Source organism: Gallus gallus, chromosome 1 (genome assembly GCF_016699485.2).
Source record: "Gallus gallus isolate bGalGal1 chromosome 1, bGalGal1.mat.broiler.GRCg7b, whole genome shotgun sequence".
NCBI classification, from domain to species: Eukaryota; Metazoa; Chordata; class Aves; order Galliformes; family Phasianidae; genus Gallus; species Gallus gallus.
The window spans coordinates 28,578,590-28,596,590 of NC_052532.1; the positions used below are offsets into that span (position 1 = coordinate 28,578,590).

Below are 18,001 nucleotides of genomic sequence, written 5' to 3' on the forward strand. Positions count from 1 at the left end.
GCATTTTCAGCCTGACTACTTCCTGGAGGAGTACCAGGATAAAGGTTGCCATCCTCATGCACTGATCCACAAAAAGCTGGGTGAACAATAACACCAGAACAATCATCACATATATTTCTTCCAGTTCCTCTGTATTCAGCCTGCAACTGTCCCTGCTTGTGCTTCTGGCTTTCAAAAGTAATGCTATCCACAATTCCTCAGCTGAGGACTTAGGGCAATACAGTCCCCAAAATACCACACCCGTGAAATGTGCTATTGAGAGGTCCTCTACATGTAACTCAAAAAGCACTATTTTACTGGTTTTCTCATCACACCTTTGAGAAGTGCAACAGTTTTTTCCAACACAGAGTCACAACTCAGACTGTCAGCAGACCCACCTCTCCCCTACCTTAAAAACCAACCAGTTATGTTGATCCTATGTGCGCAGTCATTCTTTGCTGGGCTGTCTGAGAAACACTGCTTGGAGAAGATGGTCCACTACCTTCAGTTAGGGTTCCAAAGTCTTGGCAGAACACTGTAGTCATCCCTAGTGATATGAGCCCCTCAACAAAATCCTTTGGTGTGCAATTACAGTAGGAACTACAAAAGCAGTAACATTTATTTGTTTGTTACCTTTACTTCAAAGTTGCTGAACCAAAAGCCAGTGTTTTAAAAGGTAACACCATACAAAAAGTTGTTTTCCACTGTGCCAAAGCTTTAGAATTTATCACTTCAAAGGAGCTGTTTAAACTGAACAGGAATCAGGGATGAGTTACAGTGTTAACTTAGAATTGATGCAGACACGCTAGAAGTGGCTAGCAGTTGGTATCAAAATTAAGTAGCCACTACAAAAACAAACAAACAAAAAGCAAAACAAAAACCTGGCCCGTTTGGTCTCTAAAGCAAAAAACCCACACAGGCACCCATACTACATAAGCCAATAGCGTGATCGTATGAATCACTACCCAAGGCAGGCCAGTCAGGCTCAACCACGTCAGCCAACAGTCACATGGAGCTCTGAACAGCATTTTTTCAGAAATGAGCTCCATACGTGGAACAGTTAAGACATTCTACACAAAGCTTTTGCTTCAAATCCCAGGAAGAGACACTCGCAATGTGAGCTAAACACAATCAACCACCTCTTAGCATAAAAACATAACACAACTTTCATTGTCTTAAAATACATTCAGTCCTAACAATTTGGTTTTATATCAAGGTGAAAGGCTTCCTTATATTCCAGGAAAGCCAGATCTAACAAGATATGAAAGTTTCAACTCCACTTTCTCCAGGATTAGGCCCAAAAAACAGGAACTTTCAAGCAGTTACGCAGAAAGCTTCTGAATCAACATGACAGAATGCTCCTTCAGAATTTATGCTTTTCAGCAACAACCCATGCCTGTCATACTAATCTCACACAGCTCAGCTGAGTAGACAGCACAGACAGCAGGGAAAAGTCCCACAGTTCAAGGCAGAGGCTTTCAACTGATATACCTATGGCATCCCAAATGAAAGAAGGATCCTCTTGCACAGGCTCTTCTGTGTGCTTAGTTTACAGACATCATCTCTAAACACCAACTAACTCCAAACACCTCTCAGAAAAAAAAAAAACAGACCAGAGAGAATCATCTATTTCTTTCAATTCCAGCTCCTTTTCCCTGCCATCCCATCAATTCCTCAGTGAAAATGTAACAGTCAAGACGTTTTATAAAACATGCTCCACACAATGCACTTCAATCTGGCTTCAATCTACTGTAAGAGGAAGAGGGGGGGGAGAAAAAAAAAAAGGCTTTCACACACAAGCGATTTTCACACATTTAATGTAACGGCACCCTAATCAAGTTTACAGTACTTTTTGTCTCCACTAGATACTGTGTTTCAAAAGTAATGGGAAAAAAAGTGAACAGAACACTAGTTGTCTTTAAAGTTTTAAGAACTCAACTATTCAGAGTTACATACGCATAAACGCCTCCTTAAGAATTATGATTTGTACTTTCCACTCTTACGTTAAGAAAATAGCTTTAGCTGGGTCTTTTCACAAGATATCAAAGATGACAAGAATCAATCACTTCAAACTTCTGAAGGTCATACGAGGACTTCCGTTAACAAGTCTACCATGAAGCAAACACTATAAATAGGAAAAGAATGTGCAAGAGCTCCAAGTAAGTGAGCTGCACAACATGTTTTGCAAGCTTGCGTTCTGATAGCCACAAACTGAAGACTGCTGCCTGAGGAAAGCCTGCCTGAATCTCTTCAGTTAGAGTCTACTCAAAACATATCCACTGTCGAAAGCTATACAGATGGATAAACGCTGGGAGCTTCTGTCCTAACTGAAAAGTTCTCCTTTGGATGTTACCTTCGATGAACAAAGAAAGCAAAAAGGTCACTTTCAGAAGCCATAGGAATTACAGGATGTATTTACTGCTTTCCCTACAACACATAATTAAGAAAACTCATGTGTCTTTTATTCATGTGACCAAAAAGAACAAACAAAAACACAGGTATCTGTGAGAAAGTAATTCAGATCTCTAAGTTAGTAATTTGTTCACTCGGATGTCTGTATATATTATGAACCAGACAAACTGACTGATGGAGTCTGTTCAAATAGCTGCAGAAATCTACATGAATTACAATTTTCAGTTCAATCATATTAATTACACAGAGGAAACTAAAATATCTACTTGCACAGAAAAAGAGTGGAAATAACAGACATTCACACACACCCCAGCATTCTTGCTACTATAATATTGCACATTCCAACAATGTTGCACAAATTACTGGCTTTTATAAAGACCATGTATGAGGTATTAGTCCGTTAATAAATAAAGAAAAATATGGAAAAGCACTTAATATAATGCAATAATCCATTCCAAGTATTTAGTGAATGAAAATAGAACAAGTGATAATACGCACCCTTGCGGGAAAGGTTAACATTACTTAGCAAATAGTCAGCTTTCGGTACCAGTTCAAGAAGCAAAGAGTTAAACCTTTCTGATAAAGACCTTAAGATTTCAAAGCCTATTTGTAACACTGCTGTTCAAAAATGCTTATTTTGCTCATGCAATCCATTTGAAAGGTAAGCTCTCCTCATAATTTTAAACAGATAGCAACATGCGTGTGATAACCTTACTAAAGAACTTTTGGGTTGACTTCAGTTAATATATATATTAGAGTTTTGTATTTTTTTAAGAGTTTTTACTAGTTACAGATTTCTATAGCACTGAAATTGTTACCCATTAGCCCTGTTTGTTATCAGACACCAGCACCACAAAGTATTAGGTGAATATGGGAATTGTAACTTCCAGTTTCATTATTCTTTTATGCCAAGAGTTTACCTTTCAAATCGCAAAGCTGAAAAATCTCTGCTGACAGGTAATAAATATATCCAAACACAATCTATTTCTTTTTTAGACTGCTCCAGAAACACTAGGAATCTGAAAGTAAGCTTATTTGTTTAAAGTTTGCCAAAGCACAAAGGAGAACTTAAGTTCAACAAATGGAACTATGGCATCTACAGTGCACACATGGTAATATGACAAGCATAAAGCAAGACTGTATTCAATATGCTCTTCTGAATCTTAAGAAATATTTGTTTTTTGGAGGGGTGAACTAGGAAACACACTATGTGCGTACACAAACTTGCATACATCAATAGCCCTTAAGCGAGTGAAGGGTTATTCACATCCTCAACCTACATCACTCTCCTAGGTGATGAACAATCTTAATATATTTCCTTCTTTTTTTGTTTTCAAGTTGGAATATACATGCTTTGTTTCTAACAGATTTGCAACGCTGGACAAAGTAACAAAGACAGTTTTATTTCCGGTGCTATTTTGTGCAAAGTGTTGAACCTGTGGACTAAGTCCATATTCAGTAAAAACTACTAGTGAAAATCTGGAAAGACATAATAAAAAAAGCAGCACTTCAGAATAAAGTATCACCACTGCTAGAAATCCATGCACCAGTAACTCAAACATTCCTGAATTGGCATACAAGAATTATATTATATTTCTAAAATTAAAAAAAATATATGATGAATTTACTGAGTGCTTACTAAATCGAAATACAAAATTTCTTCTGTTGCAAGATTTCTCTCCTCTGTTAAGTAGTTACTGAGGCATTTAGCTCTTAATTGCATGTTGTTTCTATTCTGAGAATTAGTTCCATCTATAATTTCTGTATAGCAGTTAAGTGTTTTTAAGAACACGCAGTTCAAAGATTTCTTTCCATATTAGCACATAACCAAGGAGAATTATGGAGGTGTTGAAAGAAGAGATGAAAAGGAAGGAAACATTATTGCCCGGAACAGTCTGTGTATGTAGTAACCATGTTTCCTCGTCTCTGAGTGACAGTCCTGCAGTGCTTGCTGGATGCATGGAACCTGTTATCAGTTCGCACTGCATGTCGGTGTGCATTTTCAAAGTCACTAAAAGAAAACATCTTCTCCATATTTTCAAACACATCATCAAACAGTCCACCTCCAAAGGAGAACTCTTGGAAAGAACGTCTTTGCCGATTGTGAGCTTCCCGATGACTTCGGAAGTGATTTTCAAAGTGCTTTTTCGACCGTGAGTATTGACTGAAGAGGTCATAGTCTTTGAATAGATCATCAAAGTTGAAGTTAAATGACGACTGATGAAATGGGCTTCCATTATCTCCTTGTCCTCCATGACGGCCAAATTGATCGTATTCTCTTCGTTTATTCTCATCTGATAACGTTTCATATGCTATTTCCAATTTAAAAGAAAAAAAAGTTTAAAACATGAATTGCATGCACATAAAAACAAGAACCAAACAAATACACAGAACAACCTTCCCCCACTCCTGCAATGAGATAAACTCCAAGCTAGACTTTAATTGAACACTCAAGTGCAATTAAGATTAATATTTAACTTCCTACAATACAAAATCAGCTGTTTCAAATTAATTACAGCTATTAACTTATAATAATAGTAGTACTCTGAAGGCAGATCACAGCCTCAAAGTTTTTAATTCACATAACACTGTTTAGCTAGCAATAAAGATTATTGCTTATATTTGAAAGAAAACAGCAGCAGGATGCAGCAATGCAAAAGACTGAAGCTAAGAGGATGTGTTAGGAGCTCTCCCTAAACAAATGAATTGCCTGCTGCATTCTTGTCACAGAAACACTGCTGCATCTGCAAACCTATTTGCAGGCAGACAGTAAGCTCTAGCTATGCTGGAGTTACAATTAAGTGATAAGCTAAACATTAAGGGCAAAAATAAAACAAAGGAAACAAATTACCCATTTGTCCAAACTGTCAACATTTCAGAAATTCAACAATAAACCTAGATTTTTTGATTGGGCATACCCAAAATGGAACTAGGTTTCCATCTGTTCCTTGGTCCAAAACTACAGCTACAGCTGTTTCAAGGCAGAAACTGACATATAAGATACCACTTGTAATTAGAATATGTATTTGGAACACTACCATTTTCTTACCTGTCAGTGCCTTCCCAATTCTTCTATACAGCTCAACACACACTCAGAACTCCCACTTCCTCCATTAGCATAGCTAACAGCTGTAGTTTCTTCAAAGACCACCCTTCCTTTTGACTACACTATTACCTTTCTTTCAAAGTAACTGTTCTCTAGATAGGAAGATAAAGCTCCGAGTTGAGAGAAATACACAAAATTAATGAATGTGATAAAAGCCTATGGGGAGCATAAGTGAGAACTTATTCTTCAGCAAACCTTGTCACGTTGTTGGTTATGTACTTCCACCAATACATTTTAATCACAGAACACACATGAAAGGTGCATTCTCAGGATAGTTTGGGTTGGAAGTGACCTCTAGTTTACTGCTCTGCTCAACTAAGTCAGTTATGAGATCAGCCTAGTTCCTCAGAGCTTTATCCTCCCATTCCTGAGAAGCCTGCAAGGATGGAACGTGCACAGACTGTCTAGGTTGCCTAGTTCCAACTGTTCCCCATCCCCTACATAAAGAAACTTTTGCCTTATAGCCACAATGAATCTCTTGCACCAGCTGCTTCTTGTATTCCCACCACGAGCCACTGAAGAGCTTTTCTGAAGGTCTTTTTGTTTGTTTCTTCTTAAAAACAATGTTCCTATAGGTACTGAAGGGTTTGTTGGGTCTCCCAGAAGCCCTAGTAATCCTGAGCCAGATCTTATCAGGCAGATCAAAGGTACAGTAATTGAAGTAAACTCCTAGGGCTAAAGTTGTCCTACTCCCATGTATTTTGTGAGAAGACTTCAGCCTAGAAGTTCAATAGGCAGAAATGCATAGACTGCCTAAGAGGCCTGCCTACACACAAAACCAGAAACAAGTCAGATACTGATACATGACATTTGTCACCACAAAAGTAGAATTAAAAATATATTTTTTCCCTATCTTATACAGTAAACACAGTATACTTAAGTTAATGTATTTGTTCATGGATATAATTATAGAACAGAATAACAGAACAACTTATGTTGGAAGCGACCTCAAGGGTCAACCAGTTCCAACCCCCTGCCATCATGGGCAGGGCTGCTACCCACCAGATCAGGCTGCCCAGGGCCCCATCCAACCTGGCCTTGAACACGTCCAGAGATGGGACATGCCCAGCTTTGCTGGGCAACCTCCTCCAGCGCCTCACCACCCTCTCAGTAAGAACAAAACAAAACACCACCACCTCCAAAAAACTGTCATACAATTTAACCTAGATCTCCCCTCTTCCAGTGGTTTTAAAACCACTCCCCCGTCCTATCACTATTGGCCCATGTAAAAAGTCAATATACATGCCATGTGTCCAATTATTTTAAGATTAAGGTTAGTATACATTACCTTCAGCAATTTCTCTAAATTTTGCTTCTGCACCAGGACTCTTATTTTTATCTGGGTGGTATTTCATCGCCAGTTTGTGAAATGCCTTCTTGATCTGGCGGTCAGATGCATTTTTCGGAACTCCTAAGATATCGTAGTAGCTCTCTGTAGCCAGTATTAGCTCAGTTATCATCAAAATGCAGAGAGCAAACGTGAAGATAGATTGCGTAGTTGCCATTTCTGTGGTTTCTAGAAAGAAAAAATAAACATACTTGAGCAAGTTATTTCAGGTTCCACAGCAACTTAAAGAAGAGGTACAATTATAGGCTGAAGGAGTAAGACGCATTTTTCATGAGTCACTCTGACAGACACGTAAACAAGTTTTTTCACTCGTGTTAAAAAGTCCCATCCTTTAGCTTTATAATCAAAGAATATGTAAATGGAAATCCTGCTAATCCATATTCCACATCTATCACTGACCACTGCTATGTTTTGCTGCCTATCTTTTTCTTGTTTTTTAAACTTTAGCTATACATTCCCTCAACAGCTAGAAACTGGACTATGAGTTAAATTTGTAATGCCCTTCACTGCAACAGTTTATGCTGACATACCTGGACTAACTTTAAACTAAATCCTGAGTTCCCAGATCATAAACACAGTGGCTCTAAATTAAGAGTGCAATTTTCAAAATATACTGAATATAGTGGCAGAATGATTCACTGATGAGCTTGAGCAACAATAAGTACCTGAAAACACAGCAGGACTAAAAATCAACTTTCAGATACAGGAAAACAAGACTGTTAGACACTCGTGCTCAACTTCGGGTCATTTACCTGGCCTAAGTCGAACACAATAAAAGAAGAACACTCATCTGGAGTACAGAGTTCAGACAAGTAGGAAACTTCCTCCACTACTTACAATAGGCTGGATTTACTTTGCTTTCATATTAGACTGTGCTAGAAATAAAAACACTTACCAAACCTCTGATATAAAGGAATTTATCTGATAAATATCACTGCATCTGATAGGTTTACGTACCCGATTCTCAATGCGTGAACTGAACTCAAAAAAGCTGTTCTCTACACAAGGCAAAATATGGTGCTGTTTCCTGAAAGTTTAATAAGCTAACCTTACAGTCTGAGCATCATGAAAGCTAGCATACTTTAACTTCAGCTGGTATGCAACCCAAATGTTTGTTCTTCAAAGTTTTTTAATAATGTGTATCAAGTAAATGAGACAACTGAGTCTTTAAATTGGAAGTCCAAACCCTCTAAACAAAATTCATACACAAGTACAAAAAAATGGCAAAAACCATTTCTAAGAGATAGGTCAAGGGGCTAAAATGAATGTAGTGAGGTCAGAGCAAAAAGCTCATGCAAGATTAACACACCCATGCCCTCTTAAGCATTTATTTGGCTAGCAGCCTACACGATATCAAGTGTTATGGGGTAGTGGTTGAAACAAACTGTATTTTGATCAGTATATCTAGACACCAAATGGGCAGTTCTTTGCCATATTCCTCTTGCACGATACCAGACAGATTTTCAGCACAAGAAGCTTTCCCCATTTTTCCACACATTCTTTCCCACCAGTTCACTCATCTGAAACTTTCCCACCTGGACACCAAGACCTACACACATGTACATCCTTCCCCACCTTCTGTGCTTTCCTTCTGCTTTGCACATACAGATTTTTGTCTTCTTAATATGCCAATTATGCATGCACAACATAGGTATGAGGAAACAAAGGCATTCTGTTCCATTCTCCTGTGGCTAACCTTGCTGCTTCTACTACTAAACACTAAATGGAGCTGAAGAGTTGTTTACCTCCTTCACTGAGGACAAACTCTCTTACAACCCACGTTTTTCCATTCAAGAACATCAAGTCACTCACTAGTTTTTTGCTATGCACAAACCTCTCCATTTATACTACTCTTTATAAGAAGTATACTTAGGTTTCTCTTTCACTACAGTTTTACTTCAGGATTTTGTCAATGCCATTCTATGCTCCATTGCTCCTAGTTCTACTTAGATTTCTAAGCGTTTTCTGTTTTTCCCCCATTAATTTGTAAAGTCAACCAAAAAGTGAGATATTTCTTTGCATTTAAAAAAGACACTCCTGAAAACCTCTCAAATCTTTTAAGCCAGAAAGAAAAAAAAACAGCAAATGAAAATCAAATATAAATGGAACTCAAATGTAAGCAATGTTTTATCCTAAGTCTTGTATTTAGATAACATATTTCGAATTAATCAAAGATATTGGATTTTTTTTTCCCCAGAGAACAGCTGTTTGATATGCAGTCAGCATCTTAGCAGTGCGATTGCCAATTAAGACAAAACCGAAGGCCAGGTTTGACTTCCCACACCCATCAACCCCAACTATTTTCACAACTGCTTTCATAATGAAGTCACTTTTAAATACTTACTCTGCATGTTTCTTGCCCCTCAGCTTCCCAAGCGAAGGGAAAAGTTTCACTTTCTAGGCTTTCTCCAATAATTACTTATGAATTCTCAAATAAGTTCTGCATGCTGCTTGGCATTAAGCTTATTCGACAGAACAGCCCCCCACAACTACTGTGGAGAATGCTGTTAAGAGCCTCATTTTATCTGGGTACATCTAGCAACAAAGTGGGAGATTTTATTAACACAGATTAAGCACTTAACTCTATTAGATAAGCAATTATAGATCTCAACTGCTATTCAGCTCGGTATAAAAAGCATACTAACATCTACCAGAAGAACTGCAGAGATGGTAGTGCTCAGTTGGTTATCAGTTTATCAACAGTGATGGCTTCATCCAGGCACGGCACGCTGCCTTTGTCACACACAGAAAACAGAGCAGCCCCTTCCACCTCGCAATGCCAACTCCCCATCCCATCCCCCTTTTAAAGTAACATAAGATCCCGGTTAAATGCTTACACTCGTAAAGTCTCTCACGCTCCCAAACCCCACACATCACCGCTCTGACGACGTGAACTGCGATTTTGATTTCGTATTGCTATCTTCGCAAGCGATTTGTTGCCGGCAAGAAAGTTCCCCAAGTTTCCCACTGGTTGCCATTAGGAGTACCGCGATGAGTCAGCCCGTCCCCACCCTGCGGCCAGCACAGCCCCCCTCCAGCCCACGGGGCTCGGCTTCTGCCGGCCTCTCCCCCCCCCTGCAGCGGGACCCGGGAGCTGATGGGGACAGATCCAGGCCCGCTGAGGCGGCGCCGCGGGACGCTGCCCCAAGCCAGGCTACAGCGGGCCTGCCAAGGAGCGACAGCCCGGAGGAGCGAACAAACCCACCGCGGGAGGCCCAGCGACCCCACGCCGCCCCGTGCCGCCCCCTCAGCGCCTCATAACCCCCCCGGTCCCTCCGCGCCCACCACTCGCTTTCCCCCCTTCAGCCTCAGCACCGCTTCGCCTCCTCCCAGCCCTCCCGCTGCAGCCCCGCAGCCCCTCACCTCACCTCAGCGCCGCTCGCACTGAGGCCGCTGCCCCGCGGCGTCTCGCGCCACTCCTGCCCAACAGCCCCCAGCGCGCGCGCAGTGCGCTCCTCCGCACCCCGCCGGCCGTTCCTACACGAAGCGCTGCGCCATTGGCCCGCCGGCGCCACGTGACGTGGGGCCCTCGCCGGGCGGGGCATCCCTCGGCACGAGGGGCGGGGGCGGTGGCCGTTGTCCCCGTGACCGCCGCCCCCTGCGCCCCCGCTGCCGCCGCGCGGATGGTTCCGGGCCGCGTCTGGCCGCGCCGCCATGCCGCGGTATTGTGCCGCGTCCTACTGCAAGAACCGCGGCGGGCAGAGCGCCAGGGATCAGCGCAAGCTCAGCTTCTACCCGTGAGTGAGGGCGTAGGGGGACCGGGATCGCCGAGCCGCCCCCAGGGGTGGCGAACTGTGGGTGGGCAGCGCTGGGTGAAACCAGGCCCTCGGGAGAGCGAGAAACCGAGCGGGGCCGGGGCTGCGGCTGCGGGGGGCGACGCTCGTACTTGAAGGCCGGGGTTGAAAGGATGAGGGAAAGGTGTCGAAGTGCTATCTGCGCTGCCGCCGCGCGGTCCCGCTCTCTTCGCGCGGAGGATGCTTCGGCGGGAGCCGCGCTGCCGGAGACGTGGGCTGGGCGGGGGGAGCTGAGGGCAGCCCCGAGCCCGGCTGCGTGCGAGCGGAGCAAACGCGCCCCGTCCTTCGCGGGAAGCGCCGCCGCTAGAATTGATGTCCGGTCTGCGCCGCAGCCAGCAGCGTTGATGGGCGGATGGAGGCCACGGGGCTGCCTGCAGGCTCACCAGCCTGCTTATCAAAACAGATCCGGCATCCACGTCAGCCCTCCGGGGGGAGAGGTGTAGCAAAATGTTGGTGCGTTTCTGCTGAAGGAAAACGCGGTGAGCAGCTGTCTGTGTGGAGATTTTTGTAGAATTTAAAAAATATATATTGAAGGATCGATCAGTCAACTTGAAAACTTGTTTTGATAAAATTTAGAGAGTCATAGAATATCCCAAGTTGGAAGGGACCCACAGGAATTATCGAGTCTGACTGCTCGCTCCACGCAGGACCACCCAAAAATCAGAGTATATGTCTAACAGTGTTGTCCAGGCACTTTGTGAACTCAGGCAGCCCAGTGCTGTGACCACTGCCCTGGGTACAGCGTGTTCCATGCCCACTGCCCTTTGGTGAAGAACCTTTTCCTAATCCCCAAACTGACCCTCCTCTGATGCAGCACCATGCCGTTCGTTCCATTGGGCCCTGTTGCTCTCACAGAGAGCAGAGATCAGCACCTGCCCCTCTGCTCCCCTCCTGAAGAAGCTGTAGGCTGTCATGAGGCCTCCCCTCAGTCTGCCCTTCTCTGGGCTGAAGAAACCTAAGCACACTGTTGATTCGTGCGCGTTCAACTTACTGTCAACAGAGACCCCCAAATCTCTTTCAGCAGGGCTACTTTAAACTAACTCAGAGTCTGTTGTGATAGAGCAAGGAGAAGTGGTTTTAAGCTTAAGGAAGGTAGATTTAGGTTAGATATAAGGAGAAAGTCTTTTACAGTGAGGATAGTGAGGCACGTTGCCTAGAAATGTGGAGGATGCCCCATCCCTGAAGAATTTCAAGGCAAGGCTGGATCAGGCCCTGAGCAACCTGATGTAGCTGTGTGTGTCCCTGCTCATTGCAGGGGAGCTGGACTAGATGACCTTTAAAGGTCCCTTCCAACTCTAAGGATTCTGTGATTCTGACTTATAAGTTTGATGCAGTCATTGTTATTCCAGGATGAGGAAGGCCATGCAGGAATACCCACAGGAAGACAGCTTTGAAAAGGGGTTTAGTTTCAATTGCAGGAAACTACATAACCTTGAACATATATAGTACGTGATTCAGCAGTATATGTTATCACCATAAAATGATCATGAAAATGAGTGGAAATAAATTATTCGTATTGCTTTAGAGAATGTGAGTGCCACATGGATGATCAAAACAAGTTTGAGTTCTGGTACATATTTGTATTCAAATGTATGCCATCAATATAAAGATGATTTCCAAAACACAGCTGTTTTATGCAGCCATTGAATTGTGTTGTGTTATGGGTAACGCAGTCCTGCAGAAGAGGTGCTGAGACTCATTCATACCAGGGAACAGATTCTGATGATGGGGTAGGGGGACATTGAGAGCAGGAGCAAGTTGCAGCAAAGTTACTCTTCAACTAAAATAATATGTTTTGCTGCCAGACATCATCTCTCACTGCAGGTTTTTGTTTGTTTGTTTCCTGATCTGAAGCTGCCTGATGGTGTGGAAGGCAATGAGTGCTGTGTTGCAAGGGTTCTGGCAAAGGAATTGAACACTCTCAAGGCCTTCTTGAGAGGCCGTGCTCAATGACATCACCTTCAACTGAAAGAAGTCATCCTCTTTCTGAGAAACTTCTTTGGACTATGTAGAAGCATCCCAGGCTAAGCTCTATTACTCATGAGACAGGCAGTGTAATGTATGTAGTGTTGCTACTGGGTGCACACAGTCTAAGCAGACAGAATTTGAAATGACTGAGCCTCTCATCTGTCCTTGAGAGGTTATCTTGGTTTTGCTAGCACTGTTCTGTGCATTCCTGCATATACTCTGAGCCAAATGGATCATCAGTTTGCTCTCTGTTCTTGCTAACTTGGAAATTTAAATGGCAGCAAATATAAAAGTTGGGGTAAGAGTTGAAGAACTGCACATTTATCCCATAAATCTCAGACATCTTTCTCTCAAAATCAGCTAAGTTTGCATTTTTAGGACATTTGTGGGCCTGCAGAGGGGAGTTATTGCCATGTGTGACTATTGAAGAAACCCACTGGTTTAGAAGTTCAGGGATTTTCCGGGAGTTGACCTTTCATAGAATTTGTATGGCACACAACCCTTTGCCACTCCATGCTCCCTCTTCAACTTCAGTTTTGAGTGAATACCTCACTTCTGAACAATTTTTTTGCACACTGAATTTGGGTTAATGTTGCTGTGATCTATTAATGTGTGGTAATAAATAATACTAAAAGAACTGGTTGCTATTTAAAAGGACAGATCATCTGTTTAGATAGTAAAACTGCTTTAATGAAGCTGCAGGCACTCGTTAACATGTGGATGTTGTCCTTCACACTGCCAGTATCTGATTCTCTTTATGTCCTACAGTTATGATCAGGTCAGGTTGTGGGGCTGTGGGGGTTGGAACAAGAGCTCATGGTGGTCTGTATGTTTGTATTGCCACTACCATAAAAACTTGGCTTTTCATGCATCATTACAAGCATTTAGTTTCTCTATAACTTTTGTGTATTGTTATTCATTGAGTAAACTACACATCTTTGCTTACTTTGTTTTAATTTAGTTCTCTTTCCTATATAATTTGACTGCTTGCATATACTTTCAAAATCAATTATGTGTGTGTATATATATATATTTCCATAACACTGTAGAGTCTTCATTTTCAAGTAGTTTAGATGGCTGCAAGGCTAGTTATGGATTACACAACATTGGGTACCGAGCACTGTGAGAAAGCTTAAGTTCTGAAACAACACAGAGAAATGTTTTGTGTTGGTATTTATGTTTTTAATGGAAGTTATATCCTGCAGTGGAAATATTATTGGCCTTTCTAAATGATTTGACAGTCGTAAGTATGATGTATACTAAGAGTTACTTTGTTAAATAAAAAAAATAATAACAAAAGTTTTTAGTGCTTAATTTGTATAGTAAGATTCATGCTGTTTGTGGAGCTTCTCTTTTTTTATTAGAGTAAGGAGTAGACCTTACATTTTCCTAATGAAATGAGTATTTCCTGACATCAGGAGGACTTTTTGAGCAAGCATTACAGAACTGAGACTTTTAAACACATTGGCCTAAAGGTCTGAAGTCCTTAACCAGCAGAAATCAATAGAAATTCTGCTGGTCTCTTGAGCTGATATCCACTAGAAATCATGTGGTTAAATAGTGGATTAACATGTTAGTGACAGTATTTTCTGGGGGAGGGAGGAGCTGGATTAAAATGAAAAAGAAAGGAATTCAAATAAAGAAGGGCAGCTTTGCAAGAAACAATAAGATACTCTTTTTTTGTCTTTTTTAACTTAAAGACATTTTTAAAAAATAACAGTTCTTTGCTTTTTTTCCCCCCTCCCAACCGTTTGAAAAAAGATTTCCGCTTCATGATAAAGAGAGACTTGAGAAATGGTTGCGGAATATGAAACGCGATGCGTGGACTCCAAGTAAGCACCAGCTTCTGTGCAGTGATCATTTTACCCCTGATTCCCTTGATGTGAGATGGGGTATCAGATACTTGAAACATACAGCTGTGCCAACAATTTTCTCTTCCCCGGATGATGAGGTAACGTGTTCCTATCTTTTTTATGATAGTAGAAATCTATCCAACTGTTTATGCAATAATATGTTCTGATTATCTCTAATATAATCATAGTTTATTTTAAAAATAGAAATCTCTCCATCAAAATATTTTGTTGATGAAAGTGACACGAAACTGGCATGTAATTCCATAGCATAAAGGAAAAACAGCTGCTTCGACTAGAGGTTCAGTGTTGTTTTATAACTGGAAATTGAAGAAATATTTCCTTTAGGAAGAAAATAATTTCCTATGAGAATATTGTAAATATCTTTTTACTGTGCAATTATTCCTTATAATCAAATGCTCTTTTAAAGCTTTCTGTTAACTAACTGTATGTAATTACTGACTTCAGAATGTTTTATTTTCAAACTCCATGTTTCTTTTTCCTATTAATAGCCTCTCAAACACTTGTAGGCTACTAAAGACACGCTACAAAGGCTGTTCCATCTGGCCTGTCACAGAGCTATGAAAAAATACACTGAATAATATTTTTGTTTCAGTGACTGACATCAAAAAGCTTGTTTGGATACTGATCTTAAGTCTAATCATGTGGTGATACAGTTTACTGTTCTGTGAGTTTTTATCTTTTTATTTTTTTCTGCTGTGTAAGTTCTCCTTGAGGTAGACTGCCTGACTAAAAAATAGTTGCTGAAACAACTTTGTTGCACCTTTTAAAGCAATTATTTTGTACTGTGGATTGTTAATATGCGTGTATTTAATACAGTGTTTCAGTTGTAATAAGGAATGGTAATCAATGTTGGGTGTTTTTCTAGTTACATGGTGTGATTTTTGTGTGTTTTTTTTTTTTTTTCTCCTTCAGGAAAAAGGCTCTTCTCAAAACAGCCCACAAGAGATAAGGAGAGAAGACCAGGAAGAAACCACTAAAAATGTAGAGTCCAAGAAAGTACCTGTATCACTTGAACTTTGTACACCAAAGAAAAGTTCTGTAACTGCAGAAAACCCAGATAAAAAAGCAGAAGTAATTTGCTCAACTGTGTTGAATAAGTCTTTACAAGTGCAGAAACTACAACTTGAAAACAGAGAAGACTTTGAAGCAGACAGTATCATTCTTGATAATTCATCTCAGCAGCATATACATCAACCTGAGCCTGTTTTAATGGCAGCAGCAGTCCAGAATGTGGAAGCTACTGATGTTCATGCGTCTGTAGAAGTTCCAGTAAGTTGTACAGCTACAGTCTTGCAATTTTCTGACCCTGACTACTTGAATTCATCTCTGAAACTGAAAAATACTTTGGGTTCAATTACTGACTATACACTTGAAAATCCGAACTCTCATGTTGTAGGCTGTTCTGTTGAAGTGCAGCCAGCAACTGAAAATGCAGTTTTGGTCAATGCAGTCACACAAACTATTGAACAACTGAGTGGAAGTGAGGAATCTGTCATTGCTATCATCGTACCAGCTGAGAGTCCAAAAGAGCCTGAAATAATAAACAGATCTTTCCTGCCTATTAAACAAGAGTTTCTTGACACAGAAGAAGCGGAAACAGATAATTCTCTGCATATGAATGCATATAATGGACTTGAAATATTGCAAACTGAGCATTCATACTGCAAACAAGACATAGACAGAGAGCATCTGTGGCAAAAAATTTCAAAGCTCCACTCTAAGATAACTCTACTCGAAATGCAGGAGGTAAAAACTCTGGGGAGACTCAGGTCCTTGGAAGCTCTTATTGGACAACTGAAGCAAGAAAACCTACTTTCTGAAGAAAAGCTCAAGATTGTAGAAAACTGCTTCACAACACTTGAAGTGACTATGATACAGTAAAGGCTTTGAATGGTTGTTCTTAAGTATCCTTTTAGCCTCTTTGACTGTCCTTTTGTACAAATTAACTTTTGTTTCAGTCATGATACTTTAAGTATTTAATGCAAACTGTGTGAACAGCAAATGTTCTTTAAAATGTTACATCAACCACTGCCAATCTTAGCTGGTAGACAGTTGCCCATAAAACATGACTTGCAAGTGAGTTTTAAAAGAAAAAACAAAACCTGTCTCCTTGAAGTGTATGAGGTCAATCAGTAAAAATGAGTCAAGCTTTTCCAGGTGCAGCCTTCCTGAGACATGCAAGTTTTGTATCTGGGGTAGTAGCATTAGAATGGACATCATAACTGTGTAGAATGGGCAATTATGAAGCAGTAGTTTGAAAAATGAAAAAATTGTCCTGGATATTCTTTCAAATGAGTAAAGAGGCATGTATTACACATTGTCCAGTGGAGCCACCATTACTCTTTAGTCTTCTATCTGTGTAGTGTTCATTGATAGCTTTTGTACACTTTGGTCCTATTAAATTTTTCTTCAATAAATGCTGTGTCCTTTCATTTCATTTAGTTCTGTTTTTTTTTTTTTTTCCCTAAGCTAGTATTATTAGAATGAACAGGTCTTTCTCCTCTTCTTGGAATGTTGGAATATTCTACTCAAATGGAAAGAAATATCTTAAATAGTGACTCTTTTATGAGTAAAGAGGAAAGCTGTAAATATTCAGTGAGTGCTATCTACTCAGCTTTGATTGGAGTGCATATATGTTGCATGAATTCATAGATTCTGAATAATACACTGAAGAAAACAACATTTTGCAGAGCAAATCACTGTAAAAGTAGCAGTGCACTATTCTTCTGTAACTTAATCTTTGAAAAATTAATTATGAGATTAAAAATTTGGTCCACTTTATTGATACGATAAACTGTTTCTAGTGCACAGGACATGAATATGTTGGAAATATACTGATAATCTATTTTGAAGGAAATGATTTTGCTTAAATACTGCTTATTCTGTTAGCATGCCAACCCTTAAGACTTAGAATTTAACGTGCAATATTAGAGTTCTTCAGGGACATGTAGGTGCTTTCCTATATTCAGGTGTCCTCACCCAACACCAATTCAGTATAGGATTGGATCTAATGTGTTCCTCTGCAGTCAATTGGCTGTGTTCCCTGTCAGATGCATTCTGCAATGTCCTTGGGGAATTTTTTTTAATTAAGCAATTGAGGATCAAGCAGCATGATTTTCAAATCTTGACAAAACTAGTAAAATTTCAGAAAAATTCCCAGTATTAATACTGAGAATGCTATTTGTGGCATAGATATCTTTAAAGTTGGGGAAAAATGAAAGGTATTTTCCTTTTTTTAGGGAGTTTATTGGGGATAGCAGAAAAGTTCGGTATCTTTAGAAGCATTCACCAAGCCTACAAATTTCTCCCCTATAGGGTGATTTGAACCAATGGGACGTGTGTGGACATAAATGGCCCTCAGCACACAACTTTTTATGCCATGTAGGCTCAGGTGAGAAAAGCTAGATGTATGCCTTAATGACCTGTTACCCTAAATGCTACCCAAAGTAACTGCTGCTCTTTTGACAAGCAGGATATTACTTGCTTTATTTTTCAACAGTCTTTTCTTAAAATATATTTA

The 18,001-nt window shown here is 40.5% G+C and overlaps 2 protein-coding genes across 4 annotated transcripts; one reads left to right on the forward strand and one right to left on the reverse strand.

Moving 5' to 3' along the window:
• Positions 1–1,779: 1,779 nt before the first annotated feature.
• Positions 1,780–10,280, reverse strand: DNAJB9 (DnaJ heat shock protein family (Hsp40) member B9). Of its 3 annotated transcripts, XM_046937861.1 has the most exons (4): positions 10,209–10,280; positions 9,491–9,645; positions 6,786–7,013; positions 1,780–4,703 (listed from the first exon to the last, which is right to left on the reverse strand). In XM_046937861.1, exons 3-4 carry the CDS (start codon positions 7,000–7,002, stop codon positions 4,270–4,272), a joined length of 651 nt encoding a protein of 216 aa, XP_046793817.1. In that variant the 5' UTR covers positions 7,003–7,013; positions 9,491–9,645; positions 10,209–10,280; the 3' UTR covers positions 1,780–4,269. The 3 variants fall into 3 exon arrangements, with proteins under 3 accessions (XP_046793817.1, NP_001025906.2, NP_001376222.1); NM_001030735.3 differs by lacking the exon at positions 9,491–9,645 and having other exon boundaries at positions 10,214–10,280; NM_001389293.2 differs by lacking the exon at positions 9,491–9,645.
• Positions 10,281–10,456: 176 nt separating this feature from the next.
• THAP5 (THAP domain containing 5) lies at positions 10,457–16,898 on the forward strand. The gene is made up of 3 exons (NM_001006230.2): positions 10,457–10,582; positions 14,369–14,558; positions 15,394–16,898. The coding sequence occupies exons 1-3, from the start codon at positions 10,500–10,502 to the stop codon at positions 16,360–16,362; spliced, it is 1,242 nt and encodes a 413-aa protein (NP_001006230.2). The 5' UTR covers positions 10,457–10,499; the 3' UTR covers positions 16,363–16,898.
• The last annotated feature ends 1,103 nt before the right edge of the window (positions 16,899–18,001 follow it).